The 21,136-nt window shown below is 37.9% G+C and overlaps 1 protein-coding gene across 1 annotated transcript in view; it reads left to right on the top strand.

Annotated features, from left to right (window-relative positions):
* The window catches only part of zdhhc9 (zinc finger DHHC-type palmitoyltransferase 9), an 81,427-nt gene that overhangs the window by 36,888 nt on the left and 23,403 nt on the right, over positions 1 to 21,136 (top strand). Inside the window, exons 3-6 of the mRNA XM_057849938.1 lie at positions 7,710 to 7,868; positions 12,952 to 13,089; positions 13,382 to 13,430; positions 17,222 to 17,324. Coding sequence (XP_057705921.1) covers positions 7,710 to 7,868; positions 12,952 to 13,089; positions 13,382 to 13,430; positions 17,222 to 17,324 — 449 coding nt within the window. The remainder of the gene's footprint in view (positions 1 to 7,709; positions 7,869 to 12,951; positions 13,090 to 13,381; positions 13,431 to 17,221; positions 17,325 to 21,136) is intronic.

The following is a 21,136-nucleotide window of genomic DNA, read 5'->3' as shown; positions in this document are numbered from 1 at the left end:
TTGCACGATTGGTGGTTGACTAAATACTTATTTGCCCCTCTGTACCAAACATCAAAGCAAAGCCACCATTGAAATTCCTCCAGAACCGGCATTTTCTAGTATTTGTAATAACTCTGCCAGCAACACGTAACTGCCTCCTGACACATTTTTTTCCCCAATGTGGACTGCAATGCATTAACAGTGTTTTATTTCCGTCTTTTGCATGCCACAATGATTGTGTAAACATTTGTTACGTCTCCGTATTTGGGGATGTTGCGACCACACGAGCAATTTCATTACATCTACTTGTTTCATTATTCAAAACGAGTCATAACAACAAATGCTTCCAAATAAACTCTAATCCCCATCCCTCCAAGCAATTCTATATTCCTCCCTCCCACGGTTTTTTTGTATATTTTTTTATGATCAGGGAACTAAAGCGTTGTGCAGTATTCTGCAGCAGACATGATTGAATCCCCCCCACACCCTTGTGAGGCTGCTCAGTCTTTGTCTGCGTGAAAGATTCACAGCGGCGTTCGGCAGCCATCTCGCTCCACAAAAGCGCTTGCGGGTGGAGACTCGTGACAAGAGATGGCTGTTAAAGGCACTACTGATCCACTTGCTCCCGTGAAGGGGGACAGCTGGCAGCCGACGCTACTTCTCTCATCAGCACCGTGACTCATTCTCTTCACCGCATGACCAAAAAAAATGTACGGTGTAATTATTCTCTTTAAGATAGCCTGAATTTTCAGCCATTTTAAGTAATGAGCAGTATATTATGAAGAGATTAGAGTAGTAATTTATTCAACTGAATGTTTGCTTTTACTATTCAGTTCTACTTTACAAATAACGTCCAATATTATAATAATTATAATATAATCATGTGTACCTGACAAGCTTCATTTAATATTTTGTAACGTTCCCAATGTAAAAACGGTATAACTCTCAATGTTTGTTAATTTCTATAAAACTGGATTATCGCAAGGTCGTTTTTACAAGTCTCAAAAAAAAAAATCAATCAGGAAGCTACAGCTAATCCAGAATGCAAGTACAGTTTTTTCTCATTTTTTGTGGTTAATGGGGACCCCACCTCCTCACCCCCAGCGATAATTGAAAATACATTTAGAGGCATAGCTTATTCGCATTTAAAAAACAATAAAAACAATTCATTTTTTTGTGTGTTCAGTGTATTTATTCAGATTTAGCAGCATTGGTGATATATACTGTATATATATATATATATATATATATATATATATATATATATATATATATATATATATATATATATATTAGGGCTGTCACAATTATCGCATTAACGGGCGGTAATTAATTTTTTAAATTAATCACGTTAAAATATTTGACGCAATTAACGCACATGTCCCGCTCAGACAGTATTCTGCCTTTTGTTAAGTTTTACAGCAAGGCTTTTTGTGCTGTCTAACAGCAAACTCTTGTGGTCGCTTTGCGACATGGTTTATTGTTTTCTTGCCAGTTCAATATGGCTGCACGACGTCTCGCGCTGACGCCTACGTAGTAATGTTGTGCTTATATGATCCTTGGACAAGATTTGTCCGTAAGTATGGTTGTTGTAAAGAATGTACATATTATGTTAAAAAGCGAAATGTTATATTTTTTGTATGAGACACTTTTTGTTTATGTTTAGTGAACCTGTATAGCGTGCTAAGCTAACGTTGTTGCTAATGCAATGCTTGTGTACTTTTTTTTGTAGTTTTACGACAGTCTAAGAGGACAATGGTTTGAGAGCATTTTATTAATAAATCAGATGAAAAAGGAAGAAGTCTGATTATTAAGGCGTCGTTCACTAGCTGTCTAGCTTTGGAAAAAGTAGACGCTTCGGAGTGAGGACAGCATAGACATTTAAATGACAGTGGAGTGAAATGCCTACCACAGTCCTTATGTACCGTATGTTGAATGTATATATCCATCTTGTGTCTTTATCTTTCCATTCCAACAATTTATTTTACAGAATATATATATAATTTACAGAAAAATATGGCATATTTTATAGATGGTTTGAATTGCGATTAATTACGATTAATTAATTTTTAAGCTGTAATTAACTCGATTAAAATTTTTAATCGTTTGACAGCCCTAACATATATAATATATATACAGTGGGGAGAACAAGTATTTGATACACTGCCAATGGGAAAACCCATTGGCAGTGTATCAAATACTTTATCTGAACCTTTTGGAATTTCTCACATTTCTGCATAAAATCACCATCAAATGTGATCTGATCAGTGTCAAAATCACACAGATGAAAAAACAGTGTGTGCATTAACTAAAACCACCCAAACATCTATAGGTTTTCATATTTTAATGAGGATAGTATGCAAACAATGACAGAAGGGGGGAAAATACGTAACTGAACCATCTGCCTAAGGAGACTTAAAGAGCAATTGGAACCAATTTTTACCAAACATTTGAAGTCAGGTGTGTGCCCAATCACAGATGAGTGGTTTAAAGCTGCCCGGCCCACTATAAAACACATACCTGGTAAGAGTTGTCTTGTTGAGAAGCATTGTATGATGTGCATCATGGCTCGATCAAAAGAGCTGTCTGAAGACCTGCGATCAAGGATTGTTGATTTGTATAAAAATGGGAAGAGATACAAAACCAACTCCAAAAGTCTGGATGTTCATCAATTGAAAGTCAGAGAAGTTGTCTGCAGATGGAGAGAGTTTGGCACTGTTGCTTCTCTCCCAAGGAGTGGCCGTCCACCAAAGATGACGCCAAGAGTTCAGCGCAGAATACTCAGAGAGGTAAAAAAGAACCCTAGAGTGTCTGCTAAAGACTTACAGAAATCACTGGCACAGTCCAATATATCTGTGCACACATCAACTATAGGTAAAACTATGGCCAAGAATGGTGTTCATGGGAGGACTCCACAGCCACTGCTGTCTTATGAAAAAAAAAAAAAAAAATGTTGCTCGTTTAATTGTCGCATAAAGGCACTTGGACACTCCACAGATGTTTTGGCAAAATATTTTGTCTACTGATGGAACCAAAGTTGAATTGCTTGGGAGTAACACACAACGTCACATGTAAATGAAAAATGGAACAGCCCACCAACATCAACACCTCACCCCCACCGTGACGCATGGTGGAGGGAGCATCATGATTTGGGGCTGTTTTGCTTCCTCAGGGCCTGGACAACTTGCAATAATTAATGGAAGAATGAATTCAAAAGTTTATCAGGATGTTTTGAAGGAAAACCTGAGGCTGTCTGTCAGACAGTTGAAGCTTAAAAGAGGATGGATGCTGCAACAAGACAATGATCCAAAACACAGAAGTAAATCAACTTTAGAATGGTTTCAGAAGAACAAAATACATATTCTGGAGTGGCCAAGTCAATGTCCAGACTTGAACCCCATTGAGATTCTGTGGCATGACCTAAATACAGCGATTCATGCCTGACATCCCAGGAATTTGACTGAAATACAGCAGTTTTGTGGGGAAGAAATACAAATACAGTACTTATGTACAGTATGTTGAATGTATATATTCGTCTTGTGTCTTATCTTTCATTCCAACAATAATTTACGGAAAAATAAGGCATATGGATAGTTTGAATTTTGATTAATTACGATTAATTAATTTTTCAGCTGTGATTAACTCGATTAAAAATTTTAATCGTTTGATAGCCCTAGTTATGGTTCACTTACTTATTTTTCGCCCTTCTGTCATTGTTTGCATACTATCCTCATTAAAATATGAAAACCTATAAATGTTTGGGTGGTTTTAGTTAAGTTTTTTTTTCATCTGTTTGATTTTGACAAAGATCAGATCACATTTGATGGTGATTTTATGCAGAAATGTGAGGATTTCCAAAAGGTTCAGATACTTTTTCATACCATTGTAAAATCTTTGTTGTCTAGCTTCGTCAATGGCAGCCAGCTAAAAAATAGAAAATTAAAAAATTTAAAAAAATACAATTTGTTCTTCTCGTCAACACACACCCTCCCACCAGTTAGTTTATCACTTGTAGACGTCAAATACATATTAAGTGGGAGGGTAGCAGCGAATAAACGAACCAACTGTCCCACGTCCAATGGATTAGACGTCTATCACCGTCAGTGGCAGCCAATGAGTTGTGGGGTGGATCCAACAGGGTGGAATAGGGTGGCTACTGCCACTCTAAAAGATTTCCTAGTTGCTACAATGTTTTTTAAAAATGATTATTATGGGGCAAAATCTAATTGAACAATAGTGTAAAGTGGCAGAAATCTACCTCTGTGAACCCCTAATGGAATGGCTGATGTCACGGTTTCTTGCAGTTTATAGTCTTACCCAGTTAAAATGGCCGTTGCGTATAGGCTCATTAATTCGGTATAATAATCCTCCAATACAAATTATAAGAAGATGGTTCTTCAGTCACCTAACACTTTCTATCCCACAACCTTAATTTGATATAGGCCTACACCATACATACTGTACATTAAAATTTGACTTAGTGAAGACCTATGGGGTCTTTTAGTCACTTTTTTTTTGCACATTTACAACATTATTTAGGAACTTCAATGTTTATTTTTAAATAATAAGTACAGTATTAGACTTAAATGTTTGAATCCAGAACTAAAAATTTAATTCAAATCTTTAATTTAATCTTAAATGTAAATCTCAATCTTATATATATATATATATATATATATATATATATATATATATATATATATATATATATATATATATATATTCTTCAATCTAAATGTTAGATATAAATCCTTAATCTAAATGTTAAATCTAAATCCTAAATATAAATCTTATATATAAATCCTTAATCTAAATGTTAAATCTAAATCCTAAATCGAAATCTTAAATATAAATCCTAAATATAAATCTTGAATACAAATCTTTAGTATATATCTTAAATTTAAATCTCAACTATATATCCTAAATGCAAATCTTTAAATAATAAATCGTAAATATAAATGTGAAATCTAACTCCTGAATCTTGAAACGGGTGAAACTAAATATCTATCTAATATGCAAATTCACATGACTGGTGACCGGAAGTAACAAAATAAAAGTTGGAGCAGCTCATTGTGTGTTTGCATATTAGCTAAATATTTAGTTTCACCCCTTTCAAGATTCAGGATTTAGATTTAAGATTTACATTTATGATATATATTTAAGATTTACATTTAAATATAACATTTATATTTAAGATTTATATTTTAGATTTACATTTAAGATTTGAATTTAAGATTTAGATTTAGGATTTAGATTTAACATTTACATTAAGGATTTAGATTTAAGATACATAAATATATATATATAATGTGTGTGTGTGTGTGTGAGATTTCGATTTATATTTAAGATATAGATTAAATATTTAGTTCTGGATTGGAACATTCAAATCTAGCAATAATGTTGTAAATGCGCAAAAAAAAAGTGATTCTAAAATTTTCACACCACATTTTAAACACTGTGCTGCGCTAAATGTGAGAAAATGTCATCGTAATTTTCAGCATGTGCTGCTTTACAAATGGCGCCCCTTAAAGACCAACTATGTATTGCAGTGTTTTTTGTGGCCATGGTATTGGAGCTGCTGGTAAATCTGCAGCTTTGGTGCTTTGTCTGCGTGATAGCGCACGGCTCCCAAGGGGCAAGGCTAATACGGAGTGTAAGAGTAGCATCCTCTCGGAATATGCGATGCCGCTGGCAGATTTAGCTGTGCTTCCTGGCCTCGAGGGAGTGGCACAATTCCTATGACTGAATCACTTAATGTATTCTCTACTTGTTTGTCCTCAACTACTACTGTATCCTATGCACTATATCAGTGGATTTCACTGATTAATGGCATGTTTTTACATTGGAAAAAAACTTGCGGCACAGCACAAACTAAAAATGTTCCAAAATTAATTTCTTTACAGCATATTTAATTACAATATAATTTCTCAATAATAACATTTACTTAGTGTGACATTAGATGAAAAGTAAAACACAATGGAGTACGTTTTGTCTCATCCGCGGTGAAAGTTAATCCGAACAAAACATGGCTTTTCAGTGTATTGCCTTGTCTTTGAGCTCTCCATCTTCACTCCACTTATACTACGACCCTTATCTAGGTCAGAATCTTGTCCAGGCTTCAGTTTGGATTTCGAAGTTGTCCTTTTTTTAAAACTAAAAAAAAAAAGACTACCACCATGACTTCCGTGTGCGTCACAATGAAGGTTGTCGGTCGCGTGCGGGCAAGCGAGGTATTGCTCGTCTTGCGTTCAAGAACTGCTCGGAATTATAGCCATCAGCTGTCTGCGACAATGTGGACCCCAGCATACTAGTCTACTGTACAACATTTGATGAGACTCGTCAAGTGTCGATATATAGGAAAATGTCTTTTTCATTTGATCCATATGTGAAGACCGTCAATCCTCCCCGTGGGTTTTATTCCAACGGATTGTCGTGAACAGCAAATTGGCTGATGGCTAGAAATCCCAGCAGTTCTTGAACACGACACAGGCATTACCTCGACACTTGCCTGCACACAACCAAGAGTCTTCAACCTACTCCTACTGAAACTCCGCCCAAGATGTCCGCATGCTGTTAACAAGGCTGAGTGTCCTTCAAAATACTGGACAGGGGCATCCATCCATCCATCCATCCATCCATCCATCCATCCATCCATCCATCCATCCATCCATCCATCCATCCATCCATCCATCCATCCATCCATCCATCCATCCATCCATCCAATCACCCAGATACCCATCCATCCATCCATCCATCCAATCACCCAGATACCCATCCATCCATCCATCCATCCATCCAATCACCCAGATACCCATCCATCCATCCATCCATCCAATCACCCAGATACCCATCCATCCTTCCATCCATCCAATCACCCAGATACCCATCCATCCATCCATCCATCCATCCATCCATCCATCCATCCATCCATCCATCCATCCATCCATCCATCCATCCATCCATCCATCCATCCATCCATCCATCCATCCATCCAATCATCCATCCATCCATCCATCCATCCATCCATCCATCCATCCATCCATCCATCCATCCATCCATCCATCCATCCATCCAGCCAATCATCCATCCATCCATCCATCCATCCATCCATCCATCCATCCATCCATCCAATCATCCAATCATCCATCCAATCATCCATCCATCCATTCATCCATCCATCCAGCCAATCATCCAGCCAATCATCCATCCATCCATCCAATCATCCATCCAATCATCCATCCAATCATCCATCCATCCATCCATCCACCCACCCACCCACCCATCCATCCATCCATCCATCCATCCATCCATCCATCCATCCATCCATCCATCCATCCATCCATCCATCCATCCATCCAATCACCCATCCATCCATCCATCCATCCAATCACCCATCCATCCATCCATCCATCCAATCACGCGGTTTCTGCTTTTTTTTCGTCGGCTTCTTCGTCGTTACCTCTATATTCATGCGTTGTTGAAATCAAATATACCCGCTGCCTCTCTATTCTTCCTGTAAGCACGTGACTACAGCGCGTTGTGCTGCATTAAAAATAGTCTGGGCAAAACATCATGTTTAGAGCGGGCAAAATTAAACGATTCCTCGAGGCGGAAAAAATTCCTTAATCTCTTATTCGAGTAATCGTTTCAACTTTTAAGTCAAGGTATTACATGTTCATCATCACTCATCTGTCTCAATTGAACACCGTTAATAATGCATTTTTCCACAGAGGCCGCCAACGGCAACGTCCCCAGCGGGCAGCGACCGCCGCCTCGAATCCGCAACGTGGAGATCAACAACCAGATCGTCAAGCTCAAGTACTGCTACACGTGCAAGATCTTCCGGCCTCCGCGGGCGTCCCACTGCAGCATCTGCGACAACTGCGTCGGTAAGCGTCAGCTGATTTCGTTTCATCGAAGTGGTTTATTTTTACTCGTTGACGTGGAAGTCATCGCTTTTGATTAAAGCGTGACGGAAAATAGCCGTCGGTTATCTCGCCGTCCTTTCTACTTTCATGGCGGCGACTTCAATTGACAGCTTTATTAATAGTGTCTTGCAAACACAAACCGCCCTTAACATTTACACAAATTATTTATTTATTTATTTATTTTTTGATTCCGAGCAAAAGACACAGAGGACAATGATTAGTTTTGTATCCGAGCATTACTAATCTCAAATTTCATATAACATCAGTTCCAGTATATTGAGAAAATTCAATGGATGTGTGTCTGAAAAGAAATATATTTCTCGGTCATATTTCATATTCTTAGTTTGAGACTTACATACTAATCTAATTCACTTATCTTTTGAAATCTGAATACAAAGTTTCTATTGACATGACGAACGAAAGTCATGTGCTTTCTCGAGGAAACATTAGCTAATCTATCTTTACGTTTGCAAAAGTACTGACCTGTGATAAATGTATTATATTCGTGTAATATTCATATTAGGTACGATGAGCATGAAGGGGACCCCGAAAGGACCGTCCAGCCAGTGTTGTTTTCGTCAACTATGACTATAACGAAAATATTTTGTCAACGAACAATTATTTCATGGCAATGATGTGACAATAACGAGCTAAACACATGTCTGGGTTAACGAACCAACGAAACAAATGCCAGTTTTCGTCTGACGAGACTAGAATAACACGAAAATGCGCCATAGCGTCTGTCACGTGTGACATTTTCATACAGTATGTAGTTAGGCTGCGTTTTAGCAGTGTCTGGTTATGTCTAGGGCTGCAGCTATCGATTATTTTAGTAGTCGATTAATCAATGAACTAGTTTGTCGAATAATCGAGTAATCGAATAAGTAACATGAAAAATTACAATACCTGAGCTGAGCCTCACACACTAAAGAAAAACAATTAAATAAGGATCTATATACAACAAAAGAACAATTGGCTAACTTACATAGCAAAAGTCTGCTCGTTTAAATGCTATAAAACGTTATTTTATTTTATTTTATTTATAATGCTCTTAACAAATGGTTCAGACACCTATACCCACAAAAAACGGCTAAATATAACCATAAACTAAATTACGAATGCATTAAAAAAAGCGCAAACAAAAACTTATGTTGGTCTTAACATGGAGCAGCTGGATTCAGCCATGTGAAATGAGGCAGACTAGAGGGCAGTGTAACTCAAATCAATAAAACTGATTGCAAACACTTTCAAAATAAACCATGACAACGCCACAATAATTAAACTAATAGAAGCAGCAAAATTTTATTTGAATCTTTTTTTTCTAATCGAATACTCGAGTAAACAGATTAATCGTTGCAGCACTAGTTGTGACACTCATGTGATTTGCTGCGCCTCCCCCATCTCACCATTGTCCTCTCCAGTCTCCAGGCTTGCTTGTTTTGACACACATGGTAAGATTTGTTTTCTTATCTTGGCAAGAGAGAATATGCAATGTTGCTTTAGCAGAAAAAGGTTTGTGCTTAGTAATCATCACACACTAAATGCAACTTGTAGCGTTAGCATAGTATTCACGTTTGCGCTAGTCTCGTCCAATGCAGATTCTTGACTCTTGACACCTTGTCCAATGCAGATTCTTGACACTGTCTGTCAAGCTGAACAACTTCATGTTTAGTGGGGACAAAACAAGTCATGTTAATAAAGTAAAGTAAAAAAATAAGATACTGTGAGGTACAGTTAGATACTGTTTGTGCGACAAAAAAAAAAAAAGACTGGAGACAAAATGGCGGACGAGACTCTGGCATCGCAAAGTCGAAATCGCGTAAGTCGAGTACATATTGTGCAGCATCGGCACGTTATTTCTTAGTACTCCCCAGGACCGATAACGTAATTTTAGTGTCGTATCGGTAAGTATCGGTATCGCTCCAACCAGTGGCGGACTTGCCAATTTTGGGGCCTAAGGCGAACATATCTAGGGGCCCTCTACATGGGTCAGGGGTTAAAATGGTGAGAAGGGTGTGGAGGAAATATGTTCCGGTACACTAGAGCTGTCCTAAACGACAAATTTTCTCCTGATTAGACAGCCGACTAGTTTTACGATTAGTCGAGTAATCTAATAATTTTTTTTTTTTTTTTTTTTTTACTAATTTAGCAATGGAATTTTTGTTGACGCGTATTAATTCACAAAACCATTTTGGAACACTTAAATTCTTAAAGTACAAATAATCATGCAAACAACAATAGTAAATCACAAATAAACAATGAGGTTAAAGGCTGATAGGATTTACTAGTGTAAAAGAATGGAAAGTAAACAGATTCAGCACACTGACTTTGCCTTTCCAACATTATTCAAAATAATTCTTAAAAAAAAATTCTAGCTTTATTATTATAGTATACTACTATATATAATAGTAGTATAATCATAATAATTATTCCTTGCAATTATATTTGTCATAAAGAGTGTCATTTGAAAGCTTTTCTTAGTGTAGAATCTGTATTCTGTAGTAATTACTCAACATATTATAATATTAATTCTGAAGTATGTGGGATTAACTCCAGAAATCGTTATTTATATGACAAACATTTTATTTCTAAATGTTCACCGGAGGTACGTTCGCTAAACCGCTAACCGAAAGCTTTACACTCTGTAAAAAAACATTCTTCGTCACTGCTTGTGGTGTCACTAATAGATTTCATTTTTTTTCGTTAGCAAATGCTGTTAACCAGCTGTTGAGTTTTATTCTATGACTGATTGGAACTGTACTGCATTTTTTCGCCACAGGGTGTGCTGTCGTGTATTTTATGTTCGGTGTGAAGAAGAAGAAAGTTAAAAACGGCAGTAGCGGCCTGTTCTCAACTTCTCCCTCACTGCACTTTGGCTCTCATGGAGAGCACGTTCGCTCATGTGTTCGAAATAAACGATAGCCGACGTGCCAAGTAGCAAGTGAGCTGTAAAAATAGCGAGCTTAGTGGCGTGAGAAATGCGGGAGAGCTGAGTGAAGCTAACGAACAGCTAAGCGATGCTAAACGGAGCTAAATGAAGCTAAGCGACTGATACTCAGTCCGTCGTCGTGGAACAGTCTAATGTAGTGGATGTGTGTTGGGGAAAGATAATTTACATTTGTGGTCAAAAGTTTACATACACTTGTGAAGAACATAATGTCATGGCTCTTTTGAGTTTCCAGTTCTTTCTACAACTCTGATTTTTCTCTGATAGTGATTGGAACAGATACTTCTTTGTCACAAAAAAACATTCATGAAGTTTGGTTCTTTTATGACTTTATTATGGGTGAACAGAAAAAAGTGATCAAATCTGCTGGGTCAAAAGTATACATACAGCAGCGCTAATATTTGGTAACATGTCCCTTGGCCATTTTCACTTCAATTAGGCGCTTTTGGTAGCCATCCACAAGCTTCTGGTTGAATCTTTGACCACTCCTCTTGACAGAATTGGTGCAGTTCAGTTAAATTTGATGGCTTTCTGACATGGACTTGTTTCCTCAGCATTGTCCACAAGTTCTCAATGGGGTTTTGGGAAGGCCATTCGAAAACCTTAATTCTAGCCTGATTTAGCCATTCCATTACCACTTTTGATGTGTGTTTGGGGTCATTGTCCTGTTGGAACACCCAACTGCGCCCAAGACCCAATCTTCGGGCTGATGACGTTAGGTTATCTTGAAGAATTTGAAGGTAATCCTCCTTCTTCATTATCCCATTTACTCTCTGTAAAGCACCAGTTCCATTGGCAGCAAAACAGCCCCACAGCATAATACTACCACCACCGTGCTTGACGGTAGGCATGGTGTACTTGGGGTTAAAGGCCTCACCTTTTCTCCTCCAAACATATTGCTGGGCATTGTGGCCAAACAGCTCGATTTTTATTTTGTCTGACCACAGAACTTTCCTCCAGAAGGTCTTATCTTTGTCCATGTGATCAGCAGCAAACTTCAGTCGAGCCTTAAGGTGCCGCTTTTGGAGCAAGGGCTTCCTTCTTGCACGGCAGCCTCTCAGTCCATGGAGATGCAAAACACGCTTGACTGTGGACACTGACACCTGTGTTCCAGCAGCTTCTAATTCTTGGCAGATCTGCTTTTTGGTGATTCTCGGTTGAATCTTCACCCTCCTGACCAATTTTCTCTCAGCAGCAGGTGATAGCTTGCGTTTTCTTCCTGAACGTGGCAGTGACAAAACAGTGCAATGCACTTTATACTTACAAACAATTGTTTGCACTGTTGCTCTTGGGACCTGCAGCTGCTTTGAAATGGGTCCAAGTGACTTTCCTGACTTGTTCAAGTCAATGATTGTTCAAGTCAATAATCACTCACAAGAAATTGCTAATTCGTGTTGCTGTATGTATATTTTTGACCCAGCAGATTTGATTACTTTTTCTGTTAACCCATAATAGAGTCATAAAAGAACCAAACTTCATGAATATTTTTTTGTGACAAAGAAGTATATGTTCCAATCACTCTGTCGGAGAAAAATCAAGAGTTGTAGAAATAACTGGAAACTCAAGAGAGCCATGACATTATGTTCTTCACAAGTGTATGTAAACTTTTGACCACAACTATAAATGCAGCATTCAAATGGCTTTCTTTTTTGTTTTGTAATTTGTTTGTTTGGTATGCTGACATAACAAATGACATGACGAATAGTTGGGGGTGCTGCTGGCTCCGGTGGCCCAAGCTCGTTGGGGCAAAGGCAGCTGGTTGGGGGCCCCCTACTGGTTGGGGGCCTAAGGCAATCGCTTATTACGCCTGAATAGTAAATCCGCCTATGGCTCCAACTCTAGTAGTGACGTACAGAGAAAAATTGCTCAACTCCATTTTGCCTTGTATGTAGCTCTCTTCTCAATGACAGAAGACTAGAGGGAAAAGGAAATGGACACTAAATTTAGACTGCCGGTTTACGGAAAGCAATTCACAAGGCCATCCTTGAAAGAAGGTCCGATTTAGATGTATTTTTAACCACCGTGTCCTTTTGATTGCCCAAAAAACTGTCTGATTTGCATTATTTTAGACATGTTTTTCATCTGTGTTCCCTCCAGACCGCTTTGATCACCACTGCCCGTGGGTGGGCAACTGCGTTGGCAAGAGGAACTACCGCTACTTCTACATGTTCACCCTCTCGCTCTCGCTGCTCACCATTTACATCTTCACGTTTGACATCGTCCACGTGGTCATGCGTGAGTATCCCGCTCTAAAGGAGGAGGTGTGTCGAAGTGAAAAGGAATGCGACGAGACGGGAAGGGCCAGCTTTACAGACAAAAACATGCGACTGTGACCTAAATAAGGCAGGCCCTGAGGCATAACATGATGTGCATGTGACAGATTTTTTGCACTTGCTCGATGCTTTATTAACCCCGTATATAATAGATGCTAGCTGGGGACAATTTTAGCCTCGTATTTTTACAGTTTCAGTTGCGTTAAGCTAGTCAGCGGGAAAAGTCTCACTTCTGCGTTTTGCTCTGTTCACAGGTTCAGTGGACGATGGCTTTTTGAGCACTTTGAAGGAAACACCTGGAACATATCCTTTTTTTTAAAAACGCAACCATGAACCACAGTAAACACAAAATACTGAATTATCGGCACAAAATACAGAATTATGGCTATGATAGACTGGAATAGGAATGTCCCCAATCCGATCACGTGATCGGAATTTCGGCATGATCGCTTGATTTTCAGAGAATTGGGAATTGGGTGAAAAAGATAAGGTTTTAAAAATTTCTTTATTTAATTATAAATATTAAGTTATTGGCTGCCATTGTAGGTGATACACACCCAGTCAAAGTGGATTGGACGTCAGCCTTCCCAGAGGAAATATATTCAGGGTTTATGCCGATCAGTAAAAAGCATTAAAAGTCATTAACCCTTTAACACTTAAAGTGGGGCAAATAAGTATTTAGTCAACCACTAATTGTGCAAATTCTCCCACTTCAAAATATTAGAGAGTCCTGTAATTGTCAACATGGGTAAACCTCAACCATAAGAGACAGAATGTGAAAAAAACCCCTCGAAAATCACAGTTTGATTTTTAAAGAATTATTTGCAAATCATGGTGGAAAACAAGTATTTGGTCAATAGCAAAAGTTAATCTCAATATTTTGTTATGTACCCTTTGTTGGCAACAGCGGAAGCCAAACGTTTTCTGTAACTCTTCACAAGATTTTCACACACTGTTGCTGGTATTTTGTCCATTCCTCCATGCAGATCTCCTCTAGAGCAGAGATGTTTTGGGGCTGTCGTTGGGCAACACAGACTTTCAACTCCCTCCACGGATTCTCTATGGGGTTGAGATCTGGAGACTGGCAAGGCCACTCCAGGACCTTGAAATACTTCTTATGAAGCCACTCCTTTGTTGCCCTGGCTGTGTGTTTGGGATCATTGTCATGTTGAAAGACCCAGCCATGTCTCATCTTTAATACCCTTGCTGATGGAAGGAGATTTTCACTCAAAATCTCTCGATACATGGCCCCATTCATTCTTTCCTTTACACAAATCAGTCGTCCTGGTTCCTTTGCAGAAAAACAGCCCCAAAGCATGATTTTTCCACCCCCATGCTTCACCATGGGTATGGTGCTCTTTGGATTCAATTGAGTATTCATTCTCCGCCAAACACGAGAACCTGTATTTCTACCAAAAAGTTCCATTTTGGTTTCATCTGACCATAACACATTCTCCCAGTCCTCTTCTGGATCTTCCAAATGCTCTCTAGCGAACCGCAGACGGGCCTGGATGTGTACTTTCTTCAGCAGGGGGACATGTCTGGCAGTGCAGGATTTGAGTCCCTGGCGGCGCATTGTGTTACTGATAGTAGCCTTTGTTACTGTTGTCCCAGCTCTCTGTAGGTCATTCACTAGGTCCCCCCATGTGGTTCTGGGATTTTTACTCACCGTTCTGGTTATCATTCTGACGCCAGGGGGTGAGATCTTGCATGGAGACCAAGATCAAGGGACATTATCAGTGGTCTTGTATGACTTCCATTTTCTAATAATTGCTCCCACAGTTGATTTCTTTAAACCAAGCGTTTTACCTATTGCAGATTCAGTCTTCCCAGCCTGTTGAAGGTCTACAATTTTGTCTCTGGTGTCCTTCGACAACTCTTTGGTCTTGGCCATAGTGGAGTTTGGAGTGTGACTGACTGAGATTGTGGACAGGTGTCTTTTATACCGACAATGAATTAAAACAGGTGCCAGAAAAAACAGCTAACATGTGGAGCCTCGTTAAACCTCGTTAGAAGAAGTTAGAACTATTTGACAGCCAGAAATCTTGCTTGTTTGTAGGTGACCAAATACTTATTTTCCACTCTAATTTGAAAATAAATTCTTTAAAAATCAAACAATGTGATTTTGTTTTTTTTCACATTCTGTCTCTTATGGTTGAGGTTTACCCATGTTGACATTTGCAGGCCTCTCTAATCTTTTCAAGTAGAGAACTTGCAAAATGGTTGGTTGACTAAATATTTATTTGCCCCACTGAAAGCCTATTTTGTCTAATTTTGCCTATATATTTCAAAGAAAAAATTGTTCACAATGGCCAGGTCGGGTCCCTTTTTTCAGGACACAATAACCTTCATGTCCAAACTGTTGTTTTCTTTACTGACCAATTAAAATCAACATTTTGGAACCAAAAAGACAAAAACAAAAAAAAAAAAGAAAAATGTAATTTGTACAAAATCGGAATTTTTGGCTTTGACACATACTATGGTCAAAACAGGTTATATACAGTGCAAAATAGTGAAAAAAAAAGTATATATATATATTAGGGCTGTTGAACGATTAACTTATTTATTATTAACTTTTAACAGTTTAAAAATTAATTAATCGTGATTAATCGCAATTAATCGCAATTCAAACCATCTATAAAATATGCCATATTTTTCTGTAAATTATTGTTGGAATGGAAAGATAAGACACAAGATGGATATATACATTCAACGTACGGTAAATAAGGACTGTATTTGTTTATTATAACAAATCAACAAGATGGCATTAACATTATTAATATTCTGTTAAAGCGATCCATGGATAGAAAGACTTCTTGTTCTTAAAAGATAAATGTTAGTACAAGTTATAGAAATTTTATATTAAAACCCCTCTTAATGTTTTCGTTTTAATAAAATTTGTAACATTTTCAATCAAAAAATAAACTAGTAGCCGGCCATTGTTGATGTCAATAATTACTTACACAACGATCATGGGTGCTGAAGCCTATAAAATCAGTCGCACCCAAGCGCCAGCAGAGGGTGGCAAAACTCCACAAAACACAACATGTGGGCATTTCACTGTACTATCATTTAAATCTGTCTAAGCGGGGCATGTGCGTTAATTGCGTCAAATATTTTAACGTGATTAATTTAAAAAATTAATTAATATAATAATAATAATTAATAGCCCGTTAACGCGATAATTTTGACAGTCCTAATATATATATATATATATATATATATATATATATATATATATATATATATATATATATATATATATATATATATATATATATATATATATATATATATATATATATACATACATACATACATACATTGAGGAGCAGAATTATTTGTACACCTTGTGATTTTGCGAGTTCACCCACTTAGAAAATAGGTAGAGGTCTGAAATTTCAATCATCGATGCATGTCCACTTATAGAGGCATAATAATAAAAAAATCTGGAACTCACATTGTATGATTTTTCAATAATTTATTTGTAATTTACTGGGATTCATAAATATTTGTACCTCTAAGAAAATCTGCTAATATTTTGTGCAGAACCTTTGTTTGCAATTAAAGAGGTCAGATGCTTCCTGTAGTTGTAGTAGTAAGCAAATTGTCTGCTCACATAACAAATCCCAAGCATCTTAGTTTGGAGACATTTAATAGTCAATAAGCATTACTGTTGCGCTAAGCTGTAACCAGCCCTTGTACAAAGGCAGAAGGCTTCTACATTAACTTTATAGGCCACATGCATATTGGCCCAAAACCGATGTCAATATTATCCGATATAATTTTAAAATGCTTTTATCCTCTATTGAGAAGTCAGTAATCTATTTCACTATAATAGTTGTGTTTACATAAAACATGCTATTAAATACTTAACATCTTGGTAAGTCTAGATTCAGTGTTATTTGTCCATTGAGGTTGGCCTAATTATCTTCCACCGCTTCCTGGATGCGCTTTTGTTGACCATTCCTGCTTGTAATCATGTTATGCAACTGTCCCCGATTTTGCCATCCTTCCTGTGCACGTTGTTTGACTAGCGAGCGATCGTCAGGCACAGGACATCTGTTGCAGTTTCCTTGACTCCAAGTTCTCACTGTGCTGGAAGTGCTGGTGTGTTTCTTCACGCTGTGGTCAGTGGTCGGCCTGACGGGGTTCCACACCTACCTGATCTCGCTCAACCAGACCACCAATGAGGATGTAAGTTTCAAAAACGCGAGCCGACTGTTTTTGCTTGTCAGCAGTCCAGTCCAGTCAAACCAGCCTCGGCTACAATGAACTTTGCACCTTTATTTGCATTTCACACAAAACACACGGTGTGCTTCTCAATTCATTCACACAGTATGCCTGACGCGCCATATGGTCTTGTATTTGAGTAGATTTAACGCTTCGATTAAACAGTGTATAATTCATTTACGATAAATATAGGCTTCCATATACAGTATATGGATTTCAAAGAAGTTACAATAGTAAATAGGAAATATTACCATTTTTACACCACGTTGAGAACAGGTCATTGAAAGAGGTTTTTGTTTTCCATCCAAGGCAAAATCAAACCATTTAGTTGGTTAGCAACATACTGTATATACAGTGGGGCAAATAAGCAAATAAGCTTAAAATCTCAATTTTCTGGGGGAAGAAAAAATTTGAGCAGGAGGGCATTTTTTTTTTAGTATATTTTTTTAAACAGCAAAACCCTATCTGGAGGTGAGAGCACCCAAGAATAGAATTACAGAGGCCATGACTTTAACGAGATATTATCGCGTACAGACTTTGTTTCGATCCAAAAACTCCATGTAGCATGTATCACTGAGTGTCAAGACACAGCTGTGAATGGCCACAGCTGGATTTTTTTTTTCATTTTATGGGTGAAACATGGTCATATAACAAGGGTCGCGATGCAGAAATCGCAGACATCAAGGAGTTGTCGAGATTTTCTTTTTCATATATTTTCCCTTTTCAACATTTTTTTCAACAGACAGTAACAAAAAAATACAATTAAGCGATAGTTATGAGGTAGATATCCGTGACTTTTTTTACAGACGCCATTTTTTTCATTGTGACATAATTTGTTTAAAAGTTTAAAATATGTAAGTGAATACATTTTTTAAAGTCGTTTTTTTTTTTTTTTTTATGAAATATGAGACATCAATGAATGATTCTAAGCTAAAAATGACAGACATTTTGAATAATAAATATAAATAACTACCTTCGTTTTATGGCTGGGTTGAAACAAAAGCGGTTGTGCGACGTCTGTAAACGGGGGTTTTCAGGGTAAAACGGACAAATTGAAAATAGTTTGGGGGCTTAATGTGACATGAATCTGTTATGGCAGCATATAAACATTGTTCTATCAAACACAACAGTTGTTTTAGCTTAAAATACAGCAGTTTCTTTTCAAGAGGAGTGCAAGAGCAGAAACTGTTTTTTCAGTCTTGTCTTTATTTTCTGCCATATACTGAGATGAGAAATACATTAACACACCTAGGTGAAAAAAAACCCTATTGAAGAGGGTACTTCAAAAAAGGAGGCGCAACTGAGCAGTGCTATTGACAATGACATTTGATGTACAGTGGGGCAAATAAGTATATAGTCAACCACTAATTGTGCAAGTTCTCCCACTTGAAAATATTCGAGAGGCCTGTAATTGTCAACATGTGTAAACCTCAACCATGAGAGACAGAATGTGGGGGAAAAAAACATAAAATCACATTGTTTGATTTTTAAAGAATTTATTTGCAAATCATGGTGGAAAATAAGTATTTGGTCAATACCAAAAGTTCATTTCAATACTTTGTTATGTACCCTTTGTTGGCAATAACGGAGGCCAAACGTTTTCTGTAACTCTTCACAAGCTTTTCACACACTGTTGCTAGTATTTTGGCCCATTCCTCCATGCTGATCTCCTCTAGAGCAATGATGTTTTCGGACTGTCGTTGGGCAACACGGACTTTCAACTCCCTCCACATATTTTCTATGGGGTTGAGATCTGGAGACTGGCTAGGCCACTCCAGGACCTTGAAATGCTTCTTACGAAGCCACTCCTTTGTTGCCCTGGCTGTGTGTTTGGGATCATTGTCATGCTGAAAGACCCGGCCACGTCTCATCTTCAATGCCCTTGCTAACGGAAGGAGATTTTCACTCAAAATCTCTCGATACATGGCCCTCATTCTTTCCTTTACACAGATCAGTCGTCCTGGTCCCTTTGCAGAAAAACAGCCCCAAAGCATGATGTTTCCACCCCCATGCTTCACAGTGGTTATGGTGCAATTCAGTATTCTTTTTCCTCCAAACAAGAGAACCAGTATTTCTACCAAAAAGTTCTATTTTGGTTTCATCTGACCATAACACATTCTCCCAGTCCTCTTCTGGATCATCCAAATGCTCTCTAGCGAACCGCAGACGGGCCTGGACGTGTACTTTCTTCAGCAGGGGGACACGTCTGGCAGTGCAGGATTTGAGTCCCTGGCGGTGCATTGTGTTACTGATAGTAGCCTTTGTTACCGTGGTCCTAGCTCTCTGTAGGTCATTCACTATGTCCCCCCGTGTGGTTCTGGGATTTTTGCTCCCCGTTCTTGTTACCGTTTTGACACCACGGGGTGAGGAGGGAGTTGAAAGTCCGTGTTGCCCAACGACAGCCCCAAAACATCACTGCTCTAGAGGAGATCTGCATGGAGGAATGGGCCAAAATACCAGCAACAGTGTGTGAAAAGCCTGTCAAGAGTTACAGAAAACGTTTGGCCTCCGTTATTGCCAACAAGGGGTACATAACAAAGTATTGAGATGAACTTTTGGTATAGACTAAATACTTATTTTCCACCATGATTTGCAAATAAATTATTTTCTGGGTTATTTTTTCCACATTCTGTCTCTCATGGTTGAGGTTTACCCATGTTGACAATTACAGGCCTATCTAATATTTTCAAGTGGGAGAACTTGCACAATTAGTGGTTGACTAAATACTTATTTGCCCCACTGTATATACTGTTTGTTGCTAACCAAAACAGCAACACCTAAATGGTTTGATTTTGCTTTGAATGGAAAACAAAAACCTCTTTCAATGACCTGTTCAATTGGAAAAAAAAAAGCCTCTAAATATATACACACTTAAAATACCTCTGAATTTATTGTAACAGTATCTCAACGTGGTGTAAAAATGGTAATATTTCCTTTGTTTTGTCGCATTATCATCATCATGTCTTATGTCAATTTTAATGGTTAGCTTGACATTTCATTTAAGTTGAATTTATTATTGAAATCCCGTTGACACTGCACATTTGAAGGATTAGAGCAGGGGTCCCCAAACTTTTTCCTGTGAGGGCCACATAACTTTTTCCTTCTCTGATGAGGGGCCCGGTCAGTTTGTAACAGAAAAAGTGTGACGATTGCTGGAGTGCCTAAATGTAAAAATGTATTGTTTTTCAAAAAGCCACAATCAAATAACCCTTTCTGAATTCTTCACGGAGCAAAAGTAAATAAAATAAAAATATATAATATAATGTAATAATATAGGGCTGTCAAAATTATTGCGTTAACGGGCGATAATTAATTTTATAAAATGAATCACATTAAAATATTTGACACATTTAACGCACATGCCCCGCTCAAACAGAATAAAATGATAGCACAGTGTCATGTCCATTTGTTACTTGTGTTTTTTGGTGTTTTGTCACCCTCTGCTGGCGCTTGGGTACGACTGCTTTTATGGGTTTCAGCACCATGAGCATTGTGTAATTATTAACATCAACAATGGCGAGCTACTAGTTTATTTTTTGTTTGAAAATTTTACAAATTTTATTAAAACGAAAACATTAAGAGGGGTTTTAAAATAAAATTTCTATAACTTGTACTAGCATTTATCTTTTAAGAACTACAAGTCTTTCTTTCCATGGATCGCTTTGACGCATTTGATGCATTTAACACACATGCCCCGCTCAAATTGATTAAAATGACAGCACAGTGTCATGTCCATTTGTTACCTGTGTTTTTTGGTGTTTTGTCACCCTCTGCTG

Source organism: Corythoichthys intestinalis, chromosome 11 (genome assembly GCF_030265065.1).
Source record: "Corythoichthys intestinalis isolate RoL2023-P3 chromosome 11, ASM3026506v1, whole genome shotgun sequence".
Taxonomy (NCBI): Eukaryota; Metazoa; Chordata; class Actinopteri; order Syngnathiformes; family Syngnathidae; genus Corythoichthys; species Corythoichthys intestinalis.
This window is presented reverse-complemented; position numbering and strand designations above follow the sequence as displayed.